At 38.3% G+C, this 22,819-nt stretch overlaps 1 protein-coding gene across 1 annotated transcript in view; it reads right to left on the reverse strand.

The window, feature by feature from the left end:
• Positions 1–4,828: 4,828 nt before the first annotated feature.
• Positions 4,829–22,819, reverse strand: part of LOC133641469 (guanine nucleotide-binding protein G(o) subunit alpha-like) — a 163,016-nt gene continuing 145,025 nt past the window's right edge. The window contains exons 6-7 of the mRNA XM_062035208.1: positions 8,793–8,946; positions 4,829–5,667 (exon numbers count right to left, since the gene is read on the reverse strand). Of these exons, the coding sequence (XP_061891192.1) occupies positions 5,480–5,667; positions 8,793–8,946 (342 nt within the window). The 3' untranslated portion in view covers positions 4,829–5,479. The remainder of the gene's footprint in view (positions 5,668–8,792; positions 8,947–22,819) is intronic.

The raw sequence follows: 22,819 nt of genomic DNA on the forward strand, positions 1-22,819 counted from the left end.
ACACACACATACATATAGCCTATACATATATATACATATACATACACACACACACACATATATATATATATATATATATATATATATATATATATATATATATATATATATATATATATATATATATATATACATATATATATATATATATATATATATATACATATATATATATATATACATATATATATATATATATACATATATATATACATATATATATATATATATATATATATATATATATATATATATATATATATATATATATATATATATATATATATATATATATATATATATATATATATATATATATATATATATATTGTCACACACACACTAGGTGTGGTGAAATTTGTCCTCTGCATTTGACCCATCACCATGTTCACCCCCTGGGAGGTGAGAGGAGCAGTGAGCAGCGGTGGCCGCGCCCGGGAATAATTTTTGGTGATTTAACCCCCAATTCCAACCTTTGATGCTGAGTGCCAAGCAGGGAGGTAATGGGTCACATTTTTATAGTCTTTGGTATGACTCGGCCGGGGTTTGAACTCACGACCTACCGATCTCAGGACAGACACTAGGCCACTGAGTATATATATCATTATAAACGATTTGAAACCATTGAATATTAAGGTTATGTGAAAGTTTGACTCCTACCTTGTTTCTTTCTGTGACCTCCTTAAAGTTTTGTCATCAATCAGATATATTAAGCAGTTAAAATGAGCCAAATATGAGGAAGTGTGGCGAGAGTGTTTTACATATCACCCATCATGCACTGTAATGGATTCATATATGTGTGATTTTAAAATATATATACCGTAATTTCCGGACTATAAGCCGCTACTTTTCCCCCTCGTTCTGGTCCCTGCGCCTTATACAAGGGTGCGGCTTATTTACGGCCTGTTCTTCTCCGACACCGACGAAGAGGATTTCGGTGGTTTTAGTACGCAGGAGGAAGACGATGACACAATGATTAAAGACTGACTTTTCATATACCGATAGGCTGGTTATTTTGATAACCAGCCTATGATAACCAGTACAGGCGAGCACTTTGTATTACTTTGCACCGTTGTATTATTTGTACTCTGCACGAATGCTGTTCGCCATGTCAAAAATGTGAAAGTTTGATTGAATGATTGAAAGATTTATTGTTAATAAATGGGACGCTTTGCGTTCCCAAACAGTCATCTCTGTCCCGACAATCCCCTCCGTGGTAGCAGGAACCCCTATATACTACGGTAATTACACATCAAAACCCTGCGGCTTATAGTCGGGTGCGGCTTATATATGGAGCAATCTGTATTTTCCCCTCAATTTAGCTGGTGCAGCTTATAGTCAGGTGCGGCTTATAGTCCGGAAATTACGGTACATGTTTTATAAGTTCAATAAGCAGGAAGGGTGTGTGTGCGACCATATGCTGACTTTGTTTGTTGGTTATAGTTAATGTACACCTTGAGTGCTGTGCTCAATTCATTTTCAAATGAAATTTGTGGTCATTGACCATCGCTTCTACCTTTACCCACAAGAGGGCAGGAAAATGTCCCTCCAATTCAATCCATGATTACATTTTAGGCAAAAACAGCCCGCGAGGCAATCTTCTTGTTAAACTTGTGATGTCTCACTGGACGCACTTGGCCCGCGGGCCGTAATTTGGACACCCCTGCTTTACCCAAAAAGCTCTGAGTCTGTCTGCATAAAGCCAAACATTTTAAAAGTAAATTATTGCGTATCGTTCTGATTTGTGGCACCTTGAGACAAGAACATGTTGATTGACAGTCTAAAAGTAAGATGTCTTCCCTTCATTCGTTATTTTTGCAGTTTTATGTATAAAATATATGAATCATGAAATGGCCTTGATGCTATCAGGAACAGGCTGTTCTGAAGAACTCCCCCGAGGACTCCTCAACGATGGACGCTTTTGACCTTCCTTTTTTTCAATAACACCTGGTGTCGAACTTTGAGATCAGCCCCAGTCCACAAAAACATTTCAACATCTCACCCAAGTTAATTGGGCATACATGCACGCACCCACCCCTCCCCCAATCAACGCCTTCACCACTGCTTAATTCGTCTTCGGGGTTGTGGATGGCTGAGTAGCGCTTTATAGCGGCAGCCGGCCTCCAGGGCCCCAACCCCCCCCCCCCCCCCCCCCTGTTGCGAGTTGTTGTGATTACATGTATCATGTTTATGTGTGCTATGCTATGTGAGGTTTTTTCCTTGGACTCAGTCTGGACCCCTCCCGAGGGTCCAGCCTTAGACTGACAATTTTTTTACTCTTCCCCCTTTCCCAATGTCATCTTTTTCCCACCTTTTTTAAGGAGCGCTGTAAGTGGCTGATCCGTTGGCGGTCCCGTCTTGTCCCCTTGTAACGTATGTCTGCTCTTAGTGGGACTGTGCCGAAAATGAAATTTCAGTTCTTATGTGTCTTGTACATGTTAAAGAATGGACAACAATAAAGCCTCTTGATCTTGAATCGCAAATCGAATTGCAATTTTGGAGAGAAAAATTGCAATGATAGTTTTTTTCTCAAAATCGCGCAGCCCTAGTATGAAAGCACTTAAAGATAGTCAATCAATCAATCAATCAATCAGAAGTTGGGCAATTCTTTTCATTTCCTACGTGAATCCTACTTCCTTACTTGTCCAAGACATGTTGTACAAGTGGGCTGACAAGGCCCAGGTGATCATTTCCCAACCTGATGGTTGCGAGTTCAAACCTCAGTTCCCGTGTGACCATGTCCAAGTGTACTTGAGAAAAATACTAAACCCCCAACTGCTTAGTGAATAAGATAACTGCATTGTAAGCTTTCATTTATGTGGGAACAGTTTGAATGTGATATAAAGTTTTCACTCACCCCTGCCAAACACATCTGAGATTGTAGGCCAGGCTCTCTCTTCGGTTCAACGTAAGTGACCTCTGACCTCACAAAGGATCTTCTGGTTGAAAAAAATCACACTACAGCATTTTGTAGAAAAATGTACTCAAAGAGTGGAAACTGAAAGCATCCTTACTTCCGGTTCAATTTCTGTTTGTCAAACGGTGTCCCGTGACTTTTGTCCCATATCTATTTCTGAGTTGTGTTCGGGGACTTGGACAGAAAAGACAAAGATTTTGTTTTTGTAGTCACGAAAACAGTGGCTTTTTTAATGTAAACACTACATTCGATTGTTTTTTTTTCCAGCACGGACATCCCACATGAAATAACAACCATTCACTAAAGAGGAGCGAGAGAGAAAAAGCTACACAGGAGAAAAAAAAAGAACATGTTGGCTAACAAACCGTGAATGAAGATCTCAAGACAACAAAACAAGCGTATCATGATGTTGTACATAAAAACTATAAGAGGACAAGGAAGAGAGGTCTACATAGATAGTTTGATAGATAGAGCGATGTGGGCTAACAGATCAGGTATGACTAAATAAGACATTTTCAAATTCTACTTACTGTAAGTGTAAGAGCGTGTGTGTGTGTGAGAGAGAGAGAGAGAGAGAGAGAGAAAGAGAGAGAGACTGTGCTTTTCATTGTAGACCTGGAAGGTGTGTGTCAAACTAATTAGGAACTGAGGATAAGGAAAAAATATTTCTTATACAGCAATGAGCCAATGCAGCAAGAAATGTCCTCCCCCTTGGGGGAAAAAAACCAAACTTTTTTTTCCTGAAATAATCAAAAATAGATATCGTTAGAATAGTATAATTTAATTGTTCTGAGTCAGGCTCAGTGAGGACACGAGTTCCAATGCAGGGAGAAACAGGCAGAACGGTAACAAGAGGAGGTTGTGCACAGTTCAAAGCATGACAAAGCATCTGAGAAACACTGCGGTTCCAAATCAACTTGCTGTCTATCTGGAACCTATTGCAAAACCTAGATTATTTGTTTTTATTTAAAAAAAGGGAGATATAGAGAAAAGGAAAAAAAAGAACTCTGTAGCTACAAAGCACAAGAGATATTGTAAGAATATTATCGGATCATTGTGATCGTTGTTACATAATACCCATGTTCATTTCAGTGATTCCACTGCTGAGATATTATTCTTTTTTTAAACATCATTTGCTTTTCTAATCAGCAAATCTACACTTTCCAACAGCCTTTCTATAACTTTCCAAACCACTTCCCTGTTTCATTTTTTAAGTTTTATTTATTTTTTTTCCATTTTTTTAATCATTTTAATCATTATTATCTGAACTATATCCATGTGAATCTTTTTTTCTCTCTCCAGTTTTAGAGTAACTGGTGACTTTATAGAAAGACTTCATGCTATCCATGTCAGGGCTTTTCAGAGAAACAGGAGGAAACGAGGGAGGGAGAAAAGGCTTTTGAAAAAAAACCTACATGATATCTTCGGACTTCCCCTCTGAGCAGTATGCCATGCATGGACGGAGGTGAGGGCCATAAAGGCATGGCGGCAAATACGTTTCACTAAAGAGAAATGGATGTAGGTGAACATCAATAAATAAACGAACACATTTATTAACCAGGACCGAGCTTCCTTACACCAAGAATATTAGTAGAGGTTATACTAGTGAGAAAGGTAGTTCTGACTTGCACATACAGGCGTTGCTATCTACAGTACAGTACCTGCATGTGTCACCTGGCACTGATACTCTACTTCCTAAAGCCAGGTTTGGAAAACACTTCCTGTCCATGTTGGGACTCTTTGTGGAACAGCGAACTGAAAATGTAAAATTGTCAAAGTGTCTCTGCTAATGTAAACAAAAGATTCATGTTAATCTGGTTCAGCAGGTCTCGGGTGTTTTTTCAAGGTTTTGATTGGCCGACCTGTCTGGTTTTTTTTTTTTTTTAATCTTTTTTTTTTTTTTAAACTATAGACATTTTCACATATTTATTCAAAATTGTTACTACATAAAACACTACTATTGCAAGAAACAAATAATACACAACAAAGGTGTCAGGTGAGACAAAATATGAATAAAAATGTGTACAGGCTGATGTAATAAATATAGACATATAAAACACAATCCATATTCAAGGTAATAATAATTAAAAAAAAGATGTTTCGTTAGCAACAAAAGACAACACTGGAAAAGAAAAAAGGAGATTAGACTTGATCATGTTTGTTCGACATGGTTTCAGGGCGGCAGAGTTTTGTGTTGCCTTGGAAACACGTTTGTTTGTTTGGCAGCAGGCCAAAGAACATCCGGGAAGAAGACCGAGGAAGAGACAAGAACTTAAAACATTTTATATATATATATACATATATATATATGTTTATATATATATATATATATTTATATATGTAGTCCTAGTATTTTCTAAATTATCCTCAATATTAATAAGTACCGAGTTGCATTATTCTTTCTTTTCTAAATAATCAGCATTGTCACCGTCATTATTTCCACAGCAGTGTCAGAGGAAGAGGAATGAGGAGGAAGAAGAAGAATAGGAGGAGGAGAGGAGGAAAGGAGCAGGAAAGGAAGGAGAAAGGACGGGATGAGAGGCGAGTTGTTACATGGCGAGCTCAGTACAAGCCACATCCTCTGAGGTTGTTGGCGATGATGATGTCGGTCACGGCGTCAAACACCACCTGGATGTTCCCTGTATCTGTGGCGCAGGTCAAGTGACAGTAGATTTCCTTATTTGGGGAGCGGTTCTTGCTCTCGAACTGTGCTTGGATGTAAGCTGCCGCGTCCTCGTATGTGTTTGGTCCTACAGGGAGGCCAGAGAGACAAGAAGTCACACAGATGACACAGGAGTTGTTGAAAAAAAAAAAAAAATGAGAGCCTTTCTCAAAATGTAAAACATACCTTATTTTCCATACTATAATCCGCTACTTTTTTCCCACGCTTTGAACTCTGCGGCCTATAAAACGAGGCGACTAATTTATTTATTTTTTTGTTAACGGCCCTAATGTTTTGTCCATCCATCTATTTTCTACTACTGTTTGTCTCTCTTGGGGCTGGAGGCTATCCAATCGCCACCTCATCCAACAAATAGTTCTCATGTTACACTGACAGAGACACTGAAAAGGTGTGTTATTGTTTGTCGAGTTTGCTCACTGCAGGTGCTGCAGGATGACAATGTACTTCCTGTTTCGTGCCGGAAGTACATTCGTCCAAAGTGTTTCTGCGCGAAAGGAATCCAATCGGTTGCCATCTCACATTACTCTCTCACAAAGTAAATTGTCATTCAAGACAGCTTTGAAGATACACCTATTGCAGCTGCCCACATGACGTGAATTTTTAATACTGGGTTTAACTAGCTTTTTTTTATCTGATGTTGTATTTTTCCTATGTATGATGTTTGGTATTGCATGTATTATTTGTATTCTTATTTTGTATGCTCCTGTATGGACCCCAGGAAGACTAGCAGTCGCCTTGGCGTCAGCTAATGGGGATCCATTCAATAAACAATAAACAATTCTTCATTCATTACTCCAAACAAGGTTTGTAAGTTTTACAGTATAACTAAAACAATTCAAACTCAGAAAACCGACCCCGTAAGGGACACGCGGTAGAAAATGGATGGATGGATGAATAAACCGTCCCATGTGTGATGTCTGTAGGAGTGTTTTCACGCATATTTGTACGTGCTATCGTAATGTAATCAAGCTAGCGTCGACAGCTTTAGATATTATGCTAACACATTTACAAGTGTCTGTATTAGTATTATTAACTTACAATGGCATTCTTTTTGTATTGTTTCAGTTTTGTAAATTCACCAAAATGTCACTGTGGAGTTATTGAGTCTGTTTAGCTGATTGTAGAGCTAGCTTCTGCAGCTCGTGGGTCCATGACAATGACCCTTTAAGTTGATGATTTTGTTTGATCAGCCGTTTCACTGCCATGTGACATGCACCAATTTGAAACAAGATATGTAAATAAACTTTGACAAAATATTTCGTACTGGTATTTATGTGCAACTTATAAATAAATAAATAATAATAAATGGGTTATACTTGTATAGCGCTTTTCTACCTTCAAGGTACTCAAAGCGCTTTGACAGTATTTCCACATTCACCCATTCACACACACATTCACACACTGATGGCGGGAGCTGCCATGCAAGGCGCTAACCAGCAGCCATCAGGAGCAAGGGTGAAGTGTCTTGCCCAAGGACACAACGGACGTGACTAGGATGGTAGAAGGTGGGGATTGAACCCCAGTAACCAGCAACACTCCGATTGCTGACACGGCCACTCCACCAACTTCGCCACGCCGTCCCTATATATATTATAGTCCGGTGCGGCTAATAAATGTAAAAATATTTATATCTTCTAAAATTTGGTGGGTGCGGCTTAAATACCGGTGCCCTCTTTAGCCCGTAGAATACAGTAATATGTACAAATTGAGACCTTAAAAAGGTAGTAGTTTGAAACAAACCAACAATAGCTAGCTAATAACACGCGTATATCACTACTACAGCATGGAGAGTTGCAAATTCTAAACCCACATGTGCCTGTGCCAGAAAAGGGTATTCAAAATAAATTAGGGGTGTCCCAATACAACTTTTCCACTTTCAGTATGACACTGATATTGGAGCCTAAGCATTGACAGATTCCATTACTAATCCGACACAATATCATCACAAATCATAGTACCGTATTTTTCGGACTATAAGTCGCAGTTTTTTTCATAGTTTGGCCGGGGGTGTGACTTATATCAGGAGCGACTTATGTGTGAAATTATTAACACATTACCGTAAAATATCAAATAATATCATTTAGCTCATTCACGTAAGAGACTAGACGTATAAGATTTCATGGGATTTAGCGATAGGAGTGACAAATTGTTTGGTAAACGTACAGCATGTTCTATATGTTATAGTTATTTGAATGACTCTTACCATAATATGCTACGTTAACATACCAGGCACGTTCTCAGTTGGTTATTTATGCGTCATACAACGTACACTTATTCAGCCTGTTGTTCACTATTCTTTATTTATTTTAAATTGCCTTTCAAAAGTCTATTCTTGGTGTTGGGTTTTATCAAATATATTTCCCCCCAAAATGTGACTTACACTCCAGGGCGACTTATATATGTTTTTTTCCTTCTTTATTATGCATTTTCGGCCGGTGCGATTTATACTCCGGAGCGACTTATACTCCGAAAAATACGGTACATACTTTTATTATTTTGTAGTTCAGAATGTTAGAAAAGGCTTGATCAGTTGAAATTACTCAGAAAAAGTGGTAGGTATGAAAAACACTAACCTCATGACAGACCTATGCTGTTTTTAAGTTGGCGTTCAGTGATTTTTTTTATTTTTGGCGACACCTAGTGGTCACAATAATACATTAAGTCACGCTCATGACACAGTAAGTTAAATGATGCGAACACGTTTGTTACTGGACACTTTCCAATACGCTTGTGCCTTGGAGACTTTGTATGTGTAAGTATTATGCAACTATCATTATTTGATACTTGTTTATATTGCAGATATATATATATATATATATATATATATATATATATATATATATATATATATATATATATATATATATATATATATATATATATATATATATATATATTGTTTTAGATAACTTCCTCTTCTTTCTTGTGGTAGTTTTGTACCACAACAGGGCTGGAATGCCAAACAAAATGAAAGCTACTTTGACAGCACATCATCCAGTTGTCAATACTTAGCCCTTGTCAAATAATAGTCATTTTATTTCAGACCCAGGGGGATCCATACCAAAGTTTTTGTTCTGACGTGATAAAAGACACAAAACGATAACTTTCTGCCCAACACAACGTGGCATCCATTTAAAGGTGGCAGTGCATTGAGATCCTCCTTGTTGTTCTTCCATCGTTACACTAACTTACCTGTGTACTCGGGGAAACAGATGCTAAGTGCTGACTTCTTGATCTTCTCTGCGAACAGATCCTTCTTGTTGAGGAAGAGGATGATGGAGGTGTCGATAAAGAACTTGTTGTTGCAAATTGAATCGAACAACATCAGCGACTCATGCATGCGATTCTGTGGGAAAGGAAAGAGAATGCTCATTTTCCAATTGAAAAGACAAATAAAAAAACACAGCAATTTACAATAAAAACAACTGAATTATGAAACACAATCAATAATGCTAGTTATTGATCATAATTTTAAGTAAGTAATTATATTGTAAACATATAATACATTAATGAACTGATTGTATATATTAATAATATGACTACAATCACATTTGGGGACAGTGTCTGTGTGCTACTGTACATCTTCAAACACATCCAAAACAACACTGGCAATGTTAATTTAGCAGAGGAAATTGTAACATTTTCAATAAATAATGTTAAATATAACAGAAAAAAAGTTGTAACGAACAGTAGACAAAATAACAAAATTAATAGAACAACTGGATTGTACGTTTCCCCTTCTGAATACAAATGCACATTCAACCATAATCACACAGAGACAGAAACATCTTACAGACAGAAATAATATTTATACAGATAGTTATTTGTGTGGTGCTTTTTGTCATTTTAATACAGTTTAAGTTTCAATACACTGCAATGATGAATAGCATGTGTCAGTAAATAGCAGTAGGTACATAACATTTCCCATGGTTGCTGTACTGTTGGTACACGTGTAGTAACAGAAAGGTTTGCTCAATCAAAAGACTATGCACTCATTACGTCAATTGTAATTGTTTTGTATCATCACCTAGATCAGACCTGAAGAAAATACGGCCCGTTAAGATTTTCAATCAGGCCTGCCGGATGTTTCCAAATAAAAATTTTTAGACCTTTAACATCAAAAATGTAGCTGCCATTATGATGTTTAGTGCCGCTTTCAAATTATCGTAAGTCTTGAACTTTAGAAAGTATTTCAATGGTTGGAATCTGTGTTTTTGAGGGATATATAGGTTATTATGGTAATCTACGTCACAGCAGCTCCAGGCAGACCTGAAACGTGGGTGTCAGGGACAGACGCAGAAGCAGATTTTTTCAACAAAGTTCTGCAGAAAAGTGATATTTTTTCAGATTGTAGGTTTTTTCTTTTACCCTTTGCAGTCATATTTTGCAGTGTTTGTTGCGTTTTGCTTGATTGTAAAAATGCTGATCGAGGAGGCAGTCTGAGAAGTAAAAGAGGAGCGGCGTTCATATGTTCTTTATATTCAGTGTTTTATTGTTCATAGTTAATATTGGAAATTCCACATTCTTTTTTTTAATGTACATTCTGGGTGTCTCATTCAGTAAAACATTTAAAATTCCATTCCGTTTTTTGAGGTGGTCTGTCATAACACTTTTAGCATTCAATCAGACATTATTGTGTGTTCCTGAAAAAAGGGACCCAAGCACACATACTGTACAGCCAATTTTTACAGCAATATATGTTCAGAAGTCGGTGGTGCTTTACTTCTGTGTTCAGATTGCGGTTAAGGTGCAGTGATTAAATAACATTTAGATTGTTACTGTGACTGTTTTAGTAAGTAAGATGACATAAAAGCTCAACAGAAATGAAAGACGGTCGGCAGGAAGTTGAAAGGAGACATACACATTAACACCAGCAGGTAGTTACAGTATGAATGGTTATATATAGCTATTATTTGCACACCATTGACTAATGATGCACTGAAAAATTGGCCAGAAAAAGACGTACTTTGATCATCGGAACAGTGTTCCCAAAACCGATGTTGTGACTACATAAGCTATACGCACAGGGGTTTTCTGGCTGACTGAAATATTGTAAAATGTTCTGGTCGAGTCCTCCATTACAGAATGATTAGCAGGCTGAATATTACATTTGAATAATTATTACAGAAGGTTAAAACATTGTCATGCAGAAATATTTAGATCATTAACTTGCAAAACATGTAATGTACAGAATATCAGAAGCATTTATTAAGGTCAAAATATCACAAATTACAGCTGGGATAGGCTGCGGCCCCCCCACCTCCCCAAAAGGGACAAACGGTAGAAAATGGATGGATGTATATAACCAAACATCTTTGACAATTCAAGCATTATTATCACAATTCATATTTCATGTTATTAATGCGTGAAACTGGTATCATGGAAGTGAAGCTCCTCCTCTGAATGCAAGTGCTCCTATAGCAGAAATACAAATTCTGTATTTCTACAAAATACAAAATTTGGCAAGACACCCAACACACAGCAGGCAATTTTTTAAAATGATTCTCATTAAAAGTGTGTTTATGTCCTTTTTGTGATGAACTGTTTAAAAAAGCAAATTGTTTAAGACACATTTCATTAAAGCAAATCAATTGTCCGTTCATGGTGTTAAAACTTGAATATTATCCGTCTAGGGTACACTTATTAATGATGAAAAAGCCTGTGTGTGTATGTGTGTGTGGACAGGGTAGACAGGTGCCTTCTGGGTAATTAATCCACTGACACTATCCCCACCATTGCACCTATGGGCTAAACACACACACACACACACACACACACACACACACACACACACACACACACACACACACACACACACACACACACACACACACACACACACACACACACACACACACACACACACACACACACTATTGAATCAGCAGACATTTTCACAACTATACACTCTATCAACACACAAGGGACACAAAAGGGAACCACACAAAACGCACAAGCAGGCTGATAACTGCCTAAGGCAGCTCCCTGTCTCTAATTAGGACGCTCCATATATGGTAGCTGAAGAGAAAAGCTGCCTGGTTCTTCAAAAATCAGGCCTGGAGGTCCACAAGAAAATCTGGTTGCAATGCGACACTCTTAGTGCTAACGATGATGACAACATATAATCCAGGTGTAATGTGCATCTTCATTTGCAAATCCAAAACTGGTCTCATTACTGTAATTGAACACATCACAGTACAACTGGAATTGAGAAGCAGTACCAGAACTCTAAAGGACAAAAAATAAAACTGTAACCAAAGGCCAAAGCAACCTAAAGATGAACATTGGAGTCTCTGGACAATATTGAAACTTCGCAACACAACCATTTTTCACAGCTGAAGTCAGTCTTATGAGCAGCTGTGGACAATAAGAATAATGCACTACTGTATGCAGCAGCACACAGTAGAAGCAGCACGCACGGGCCGTATAAAGCCAATTGTTCCCCTGAAGCTTTATGTTTGCGTCAGCACACTACCTCTGATGCTTAGTTTTAACTGCTTTTACGTAGGCCTGTGCAGGAAGATGATGTTTCAAAATCACAGAGTGAGATGATGTGAAATGTTATTTCACATTTTCCTCCACGTTAGAAAACATTATTGGTTACTGCACTGTACTGCTGATTACTTATTTGGAAAGTATTGACATGCAAAGGATTACTCGATTATCAAAAGCCAAATACCCAAGTAATCATGAAGCAGCCATCTACAAAACCCAAAACCAGTGAAGTTGGCACGTTGTGTAAATGGTAAATCAAAACAGAATACAATGATTTGCAAATCCTTTTCAACTTATATTCAATTGAATAGACTGCAAAGACAAGATATTTAAAGGCCTACTGAAACCCACTACTACCGACCACGCAGTCTGATAGTTTATATATCAATGATGAAATCTTAACATTGCAACACATGCCAATACGGCCGGGTTAGATTAGTAAAGTGCAATTTTAAATTTCCCGCAAAATATTCTGCTGAAAACGTCTCGGTATGATGACGTTTGCGCGTGACGTCACGGATTGTGCGGACATATTGGGACACCATTGTGGCCAGCTTTTAAGTCGTCTGTTTTCATCGCAAAATTCCACAGTATTCTGGACATCTGTGTTGGTGAATCTTTTGCAATTTGTTTAATGAACAATGAACACAGCAAAGAAGAAAGCTGTAGGTGGGATCGCTGTATTAGCGGCTGGTTGCAGCAACACAACCAGGAGGACTTTGAGTTGGATAGCAGACGCGCTACCGTGACTACAGCTTTGGCTTCCAAACATTTGATCGCTTGCCCGTACGTGCGTGTCGCTATGTGCATGTCACGTACGTAACTTTGGGGAAATATATGTGCTGTATGAACTTTACGGAGGTGAACGGTACTTTGGGCTGTGGGATTGAGTGTGTTGTGCAGGTGTTTGAGTTGTATTGGTGGGTTACATGGACAGGAGGGGGGAGGTGTTTGTTATGCAGATTAATTTGTGGCATATTAAATATAAGCCTGGTTGTGTTGTGGCTAATAGAGTATATATATGTCTTGTGTTTATTTACTGTTTTAGTCATTCCCAGCTGAATATCAGGTCCCACCCGCCTCTCACAGCATCTTCCCTATCTGAATCGCTTCCACTGCCCTCTAATCCTTCACTCTCACTTTCCTCATCCACAAATCTTTCATCCTCGCTCAAATTAATGGGGTCATCGTCGCTTTCTCGGTCCGAATCGCTCTCGCTGCTGTTGGCCATGATTGTAAACAATGTGCAGATGTGAGGCGCTCCACAACCTGTGACAACACGCTACTTCCGGTACAGGCAAGGCTTTTTTATCAGCGACCAAAAGTTGCGAACTTTATTGTCGATGTTCTCTACTAAATCCTTTCAGGAAAAATAAAGCAATATCGCAAAATGATCAAGTATGACACATAGAATGGATCTGCTATCCCCGTTTAAATAAGAACATTTCATTTCAGTAGGCCTTTAATGTTCAAACTGAGAAACTTTTTTTTTTTGTTGCAAAAAATCATTAACTTAGAATTTAATGGCAGCAAAACATTGCAAAAAAGTTGGCACATGGGCATTTTTACCACTGTGTTACATGGCCTTTCCTTTTAACAACACTTAGTAACGTTTGGGAACTGAGGAGACCAATTTTTGAAGCTTTTCAGGTGGGGCATATACATTTGAGCAAAGCACCTAGGTAGTTTATATTTATTAATTTATTTTTAACTGCTTTAAAATAAGTATTAACTTATTCCTATGTTTTGTACAATGACTATGGGGCTAATAAAGCTAATTAATCTGTTTTGGCCTGCATGGTGGATATTTACATGAACATTAAGCTTGGTTGGCGTGCTTGCAGTAGTTTCAGTGTCAAAGTGGCCATAGAGCCACAAAGTAGCAGTCTTCTCGGTCTTTTGCTGTTTCTTGTCTTTCTTGTTCTTCTTCCACTTCTGGCTTCCTGAAGGGTAAATTTGGTTCATATTTTGGCTGCTTGGGCCCCCTTAAGGGGGATTCCAACAGTGTAATCAACTACAGTGCTATAGTGTCATTGTTATTAATTTATTCCTCTTTGTCAGTGGCATATGAGCCCTTTGGCTGCAGGGAGGGGGCTCCTTAAGGGGGATTCCGACACTAGCTATGTGCACATGGACACATTTAATCGGATTAAAAACCTAACTGGATTAAAAATGCTTCATGTAAACACGCCATTCGGAATATTCTGACCCAATCACACACGCTTGGATCAAAATTGAATTCGGATCAAAACAGGTGGTTTATGCTGATAGTCATTTTGGATTGCAGCACATGAAAACTCATCTTCCGAAATTTGGGTTACAATTATCCTCACTGCGCATGTTTTTGATGTCAGATATACTTTGGTCGTGGAGCGAGGATTAAATTAAATAGTCTTGGAATTAAGCGATTGTCTTGCTACTGTATCTCCCCATTCAGCATGTACAGGAGTAGCGTTATATGCTGTTGAGTTTGTTGCTCTAAAAACAAGATTAGCAAAAACAAAAGTAGTGAACAGAAGGAATAATTACCATGACAGCGTCGGACAAGCAGAAATGCACAAATCCAAGTTTGTTTACAGCAAAAGTCACTGCTTTATCAGCGCATGCAGTGAGCAAACTTGTCCAAAAGATGGCGCCATAGCACAAGCAATAACACAACTTTCCGTTTATGGTATGGTGCTGCGCATGTCAAAGTAAAGTATTCCGATTGAAGGTGCGATGCATGAAAATGCATGCCATAATCAGATCATGTTTTTCAGGGTCCATGTACACAGGAACATTCTAACCCGAATGATGATCAGATTAAATACATTTTGCCCATGTACACGTGGCTGGTGTCTTTGACATAATTCTGATATTGTCATTGTATTTTCTGGTAATAGAATCACAACTTGTTGCTATTAAATTTTAAATACAGGGGGGCCCAAAGCAATTGCCTAGTTTGCCTACCGGTTACGACGCGCCTGTGCACATACACAAAAGAGATCTTTGAGAACAAAAAGTTTTTAAGCAATTGTTTTGGTTACCATATTGATAGATAGATAGATAGATAGATAGATAGATAGATAGATAGATAGATAGATAGATAGATAGATAGATAGATAGATAGATAGATAGATAGATAGATAGATAGATGTTGAATAGGTGAGCGAACTCCAAACTGCTTTCGTGACATAACATTGTCTTTTTGTTGTGTGTGAGTCGGTGTGTGTGTGTGTGTGTTAAGTGGGTTCTAACTTACATGGTCCAACCAGGAAGAAGAAAGGACGAATGGGGACGGCGTGGCGCAGTTGGGAGAGTGGCTGTGCCAGCAACCTGAGAGTTCCTGGTTCAATCCCCACCTTCTACCAACTTTGTTATGTTTGCTGTGTCCTAGTCGAGCAAGACACTTCACACTTGCTCCTGATGGGTCGTGGTTAGGGTCTTGCATGGAAGCTCCTGCCATCAGTGTGTGTATGTGAATGGGCCATCAGACTGTACAACTCCTCTCTGGAGGGGAGGTACTAGGATGACAGGGGATGCAAAACAATAACATTGCAATACTTTTTCATAACATGGTCACTACTGCCTAGTTTCACTTTTTATATTCTTATTTTTATTCTTATTGTTGCTTTTTATTTTTATTCTTATTGTAATATTTTTGAATTTTATTTCCAGGGTGTACACCGCCTTCCGCCCGAATGCAGCTGAGATAGGCTCCAGCACCCCCCGCGACCCCAAAAGGGACACGCGGTAGAAAATGGATGGATGGATTTCCATTTATACCCCCATTATTTTCTTTTTACTTTTTATATTCGATCTCAATTCTGTACACTGCTGCTGGAATTTTTATTTTCCTGAGGGAACTCTCCTGAAGGAATCAATAAAATACTATCCATCTATCTATCTATCTATCTAAAATCAGCTTTTTAGGGGGGACAAGCTGCAGGCCCTTTTCTCATCTCGGTAATGATGACATCAGTGGCGGCAATAAAGACAAGTTGAATATTGCTGCTGTCTGTTGCACAGATCACATGGGAGTAAACATCCTCTTGTACTAAGATGTAATGTAGGCAATGCCTTACAAGTGCTGACATATACTGTATGGGGGAGTGGTCAAAGACTGTTTTGTTGCACGTAGTGTCCTTTTTGTTGCCGCAGCCTTTGAGGGCTGCAAGGTATCATCCATAATTCACATGCATGCTCCGCACTCGGACGTGACTTCATTTGGCAAGCAGTGGATCTTCTCACTTGCTGTCAGATGGGGGTGAGAAAAGTCATCTTTCACTAGCATGTTTGGCTGTCAGTCAAAAACAGCACTATGCTTCAGCTGTAGCTCCATTACATCGCGCATTGCTAAGTCCTTCCAAGCCAAAGGATGAAGAAAGGAGGAGTATACGGAATGGAATTTTAATTATTGCTTTCTCACAGCCATACTGTTTTTGATCGGCTTTTCCCACAGTCTTGCTTTATCTGTTTGCTTCTGATGTTGTCATATTTGCACACAAGCTCTCTGGCTTTCTCACGTTCTGTTTTCTTACCCACTCTCTTCACACGAGCTTGTGTTACAATCTCATGTTGTATCCACTTAAACATTGCAGGGGGCTTTTCTTCTGACATGTTGGTTCATGCATTCAGGGGAGCAGCTGGACAGAGGCGACTTTCCGATCCTGTGTTTGAAAAGGTCCTTTTTGTTTAGGAAGAGGATGATGGAGGTCTTCGTAAACCCCTTGTTGTTACAGATGGAATCAAACGTCTTCAGAGACTCCTGCGTGCGGTTCTGCAGATGAGGCATGCAGAGCACTGTTCAAATATTTTTTTTAAGCTTAATTCAGCGTAAAAGTCAGATTTAGCAGTAAACAGTATTTTTCGTACACTTAAAATCCTTTCATTTTCTCAAAAATCGACCTGGTGCGCCTGATGTACGTATTATTTCTGGTCGTGCTTTCCTGAACTTGAAGCAATGACATTTGTTACAAGGTGTAATGATATGTGTGACCCGCAGATGGCAGTCACACATAAGAGATACGTGTGGACTGCAGGTTGTCGCCTGTTTGCAGAATGACGCTAGCAAGTACAGTACAGGTTAGCAAGCAACACCAAAACGTTGATGTTTCGTTGCGAATGTAGAACATTACACATGGCACTCAAAAATCTGTTAAAATGTTTTAGTACGACTTTGGTAAGCTACGCAGCCGCACCACTTGATGGTACGAGGAAAAATTGGGGCTACCGTAGTCAGACGTGCTGTGCTTCAACATATGGGTATTATCATGGTGTGTGTGTATAAGGACCCCAAGATGGCACCTTTGAGGAGTAGGGATGTATATCGAGTACTAGTATTTTTAGGTTTCTAATTGGGTCGGTCCTACTAATGATACTACTTTTATCCATCTGACCGTCGTAATTATGACACTCGCATGCTGTCATATTCAATCAGGTGCCACTGCAAAGCATAACAAAGAGACAGTGGAACTCTTAACACCCCACTTACATTTAAAAGAAGCAAACAGAATTATAGATTTAGGTGACATCGGAATCGCGGATGTAATACATTTTCTCTAAAAACAGAATCTAAAAGCGTAAAGTCGCGGAAATTGCTACAATGTGACTGAGATGAGTCACTGAGAGGAAAAGGGGGAATCAAGTTTACCGTGCACTCGACAAACACTCACCTCTGGTCTGGAAAACATAATCAATAATCATAGTCAATTTCGCCCAAAGAACCATTACGTGTTATGTAGACCACAAGGAAGTGTTTTAAATGTAGAAAAAAAATCATAATGTAACCCCCTTTAATGTGCCTTATAATCTTGTGTGCCTTTTGTATGAATATAGACCTGAATAGACCCACTCATCGGCAGTGCGCCTTATAATCCGATGCACCATATGGTCCAAAAATACGGTAAATACAAATCAATCAAATAATAAAGAGAAGCATTTAAATGACCTAACAAGTGTTAACCAAAGCCATGCAGGGTTAGTCGTTTAGCTGTGGGCAACTGCAGTCTAATTGCAGGCATGTAAGCATCCTTTGAGAAAAACTGACGAAAAAAAGAGGAAGCCCTGAAATAAATGTTTTAAAATCAAGACTACATTTCCTGTAATTGGGTGCATTTCTACATGATATTTTACCTTTAGATTTATTTTTATTTACCAACCCCTTTTGGTTTTCTTTTTGACACTTTCATGTCACATTAATGTACCACATATTTTTTTTGTTTTTAATAGATAATTTACTAACAATATTATCATTGAAAATGTAATGTAAAATTGTATAACATTCATGCAAATAACTATTTGGCAACTCTATCCTGAAGCCACACCCCCTCAGGTAATATACTTCCGGTGTCGTGACCTCTGTTTAAATCCGTCACGTCAAAAATATACCTTCTCTCTGGCTACTAATAAATGCTCTGGTACTACAACTGGTTCAGAAATAGGGCTGGGCGATATGGACAAAAAAAGTATATCTCGATATTTTTTTACTTAAACTTGATATTCGATATATATCTCGATATATTTTCCGGTGAAAGTATACATAAAGATATATTAATTTTTGAGTGAAATTCAGTGAAATTGAAGTGAATGACAACTGTACTGTAAACAACAGTCAGTGGCACATTTATTAAGCCAGTTAGTCAAGATGGGTATTAACAGCACAGAAAAGAAACGGTAGTACAGAATTACATAACATAAATAAAATAGAAAAATATTCTTTCTACGTAAAATAAACGACATAGCTGTGCAAATAATACAAAATGTATCAAACTCAGATAAAAAATACATTTGCACGCAGGCACTTTTTAATTCCCAGTCGACGATGTAATGGACTGTCACATATGTACGGTTCTGGTCAGGGCCAAGTAAGTGACTTGACTTAATTGTGCGGCTATGATCTTCCTCACTTCGGCATACATTTTTGGCAGCATTTCTAATGCGAAAGTTAGCTAGCTCGGTGATGCTAACTATGCAAACTAGCAAAATTGTTTCAGCGCCCCTGATTGTTTCCCTGTCCTGAAATTCAATGCAGAGTTTAGGCAAGAGGAACAGCGAATGCCTACGACTGAGGCGAGCGTTCAACAAATTTTGTTTGGATCCTATTTTTTTTTATATTGTAGTGGGTTCACACAATTCACCCACGGAACTTGTTATTGTTAGAGAGTTCCGGTCAGATGGGTTTTCACGGGACACATTTCCAGTGTTGCATGTTGTTGCGCTGAAAAGCCACAGTGCTCGATTGCTGATAAGAAAACAAAGTCTGAATGTTATTAAAACAATTAGCTCCTTTTTTTGACATTCCTCCTTTGACTCGCGCCCCTACATGCTACAATAATTCATAAAAAATGGCGGAAGTGATATTTAACGCGAAAAAGAATGTTAAAAAACGTGAATTTTCACGTTGTTGCAGACATTTCACATGCCTGTAATTAAAGGGTGATCACTTGAAGGAACCCTGTGGCCATTTTTTGACGACAACATTAGATCAATGACAACTCCCAGTGGTTTGTTAAATAATGAAGTAGCTACATGCTACTGCAATGGCGCTGCACAGAAGTCAATGCTTCTTTTAAATCATGGTGAGTTCATAAGCTTGTCAAAAGGGTTTGTACCCTGGTGGAGCCTTTGTAGAAGATCTGACTCCTGATTGCTTAGAGAGATCAATTGATGGCGAGAGTAACAGGCACAGAAAAAGGTACCGAAGGTGCTGCAAAGCGGAGTTTGGAGCAGGAAGTGAAAATGCACACACTTCCCCCTTGTCATGGGAACACCTGTTTCCACCATTCATATGCACACACACACACACACACACACACACACACACACACACACACACACACACACACACACACACACACACACACACACACACACACACACACACACACACACACACACACACACACACACACACACACATGCATACTCACACGTCCACACACACCCACCCACGCAGACACACACACACACACACACAAATATACAATGTATACACACACACTGCCAACGGTTTTCCTCCCAAAGCGGCTGTCATGTCGAAGCTGCTGATTGTCAAGGTGCGAAAGCAGAAACATTTTCAAAATAAAAAGGAAAATTCCCCTATCCTTCCATTGCAAACCAACAAGCTAATCAAGGTTGCCTGTCATCTTGGCATTGGTTGAATTAAATTGTGGTCATGTTCATATTCCTCATATTTCCAAACATCACCAAAATACAGTAAACTGCACACACGTACGCACGCACGTGCACACACACACACGCACACACACACACACGTGTGCATGCATGCATGCACGCATGCAAACACACTGTTGTTCCATGTTGCGTGAATATTTAAATTGGAGTTCTGTTTTGTGGTTCCTTTTGTTACAAAACATTTACATTTCATTTACATGCTGTCTGAAAACAGTAATCATAGATCATTCAATAAGTTTATACTTGGAATAAAAACCTCTACCTGGAAAGCAAACACTTTTCCTAGTAGCATCAGGTAAAAATATAAGCAGAAAGAAAATGTAAGCAATGTGGAGAAGTGAAGTATCTTGATGAAATCAACCCAGGCACCACGAGACACAATAATGTACAGTATGTCATGTTTTAAGGTATAATTAAATGCAAAATTTGTAAGTAAAGTATATATCGCTCCATAAGTAAGCAACATTTAATATTGTCATAATTATCTTACTTTAGAAAATAATAGTTTACTTAAAAAAAGCATAGCATCTTTACAAAGTACTGTACTGTAAGTCACTGTACAAACATGACATCATTGTGGTGAAAGTGAAAACTGTGTGTATAACATAAAGTATATCACGTCTCTCCAAGTATTTCTTGAGTCCATTTCATTCATTTTACATATGAATTTTTTTTGGAGCCTTTTAATTAATTAATTTAACATTTTGAAAAAAAAATGAAAAAAAATAGGCAACAGTTACTTTTCCTGGTAATTAGTTACTTAACTAATATTCTCCACTTTAGCAGAATGGAATGCTTAAGGAGTCAGTATTTGCGCACTCCGTTCTGCTCGTGGAACGAAACACAATGATTCCACCCTGTGTTTGTATCTTTGCACAAACATATACATTGCATACACTCAAGTTTTGATGATGAGAATAGGTGCCAGGTACAAGATGGAACGAAAGCAGATGTGTGAGTGTCAAAAACACACACACACTGAAGACCCACACTAATCGTAACTTTTGGTTTTGTTGAACTGAAGCCATATAAACTCTGCTTTGGAGGGGTAGCAGAATGCATGAAAAAAGCATGTGAACAATGGGACCATTGAGAGAGCACGCGCCAGACCTGGTATTTCTGATGTTTGTACCTACTCCATTCACAGGATAAATTGTTAAACTTCAATCGTAGTCTCCACGTTTTATTCAGACAGTTTTTAGAATAAAAGAACCAGGGAGGAAAGGAAAGCCTAAACAATTAGTCTGGCTGCGGATCTCAGAGTACTACCTCCTGAAATGATACAATACATATAAATATACGAGAATAATATTTAGATATGGCGATGCTGTGACAGCGATGAAACAAACAAAGAAGAAAATTATAACTTATATTTTGCATTATAATTCAACGAGAGTACAAACAGCAAAAGACCAAAACAATGTTTTAGTGTAGCATAGTTACAATATCAACATGATTTTAATTTTTTTTATTATCTGACAGTGACACTATTTCACACTTACTCAGAAAACACAACATCTTATGTCCCTCATAAAGATCTAGAAATTTAGACAGGTAAATGGTTTTGCTAAAAGCAATGACTGTTAGGACACATGCACAGTATTATCTCTTTAAGAGAATGTGTCTCCTGGGCACATTGACAAAGATGAGAGCAAATGAAAAATTGAGCCACAGTGGTTTCTTCACCAAGTGGAAACGTGTACGTACATTAGAATACTCCCAACAGGAAAATATTAAATAAAACTACTTATGTTCCTCTTTACATCAGAGTCCTGTTAAGGTTTTACTACCTCAGGAAAGCACACTAGTAAGCTAAGGTAGGCTGACCATATTCTGAAATCCCAAAAAGAGGACATATATGCGTGCCAAGGCGGGCAGCACGCCAAGGCCGGGACGAGGTGAACATTTTCCAATGATACTCGAACTTGCTTTAAAAATAAAATAAAATAAAATAATGACATAGGCTCCAGCACCCCCCACAACCCTGAAAAGGACAAGCGGTAGAAAATGGATGGAATATATTTATTTAAATAAAACATTTTTCTCCTCTGTTGACAGCAGTGTTGGCGCTAGGAATTTTCAAAATGGGGTCCCAGGGACCCCATCAAGTCATAAAAATGGGTCCCACAGTACATTTTTGGGGTCCCACTTTTTTGTAAGCGTCTTGAAAAAAATGTATAAACGTATGCATTATCCTGTTATATCTCACATTCTATAATGTGTTTTGGAAAAAGGTTGTCATAAACGTTACTTAATTAATTAAAAAAAATAATAAAACAAGAAAACAAATTTGTATACATATGTAAATGTATTCAGTTATAAACATTCATTCACTTTTTTTTTCCTTCATGGATCTGAACTTTACCCCAGCTGGTAGTTTTTTCCATGTTTTTATTTAATAAGTTGTAGGTGTATTTATTTCAGTATAAAAGTGTTTTGCTTCGGTCATGAAATGATGATAATGGTGTGCCAGGGCATGCATACATTTTATATTTAACGCTTAAATCTCTGGAGTCTACATCAACTTCAGATCTATCCCTCATTTCAAA

The sequence above is a fragment of the Entelurus aequoreus genome, linkage group LG24 (genome assembly GCF_033978785.1).
Source record: "Entelurus aequoreus isolate RoL-2023_Sb linkage group LG24, RoL_Eaeq_v1.1, whole genome shotgun sequence".
Classification (NCBI taxonomy): Eukaryota; Metazoa; Chordata; class Actinopteri; order Syngnathiformes; family Syngnathidae; genus Entelurus; species Entelurus aequoreus.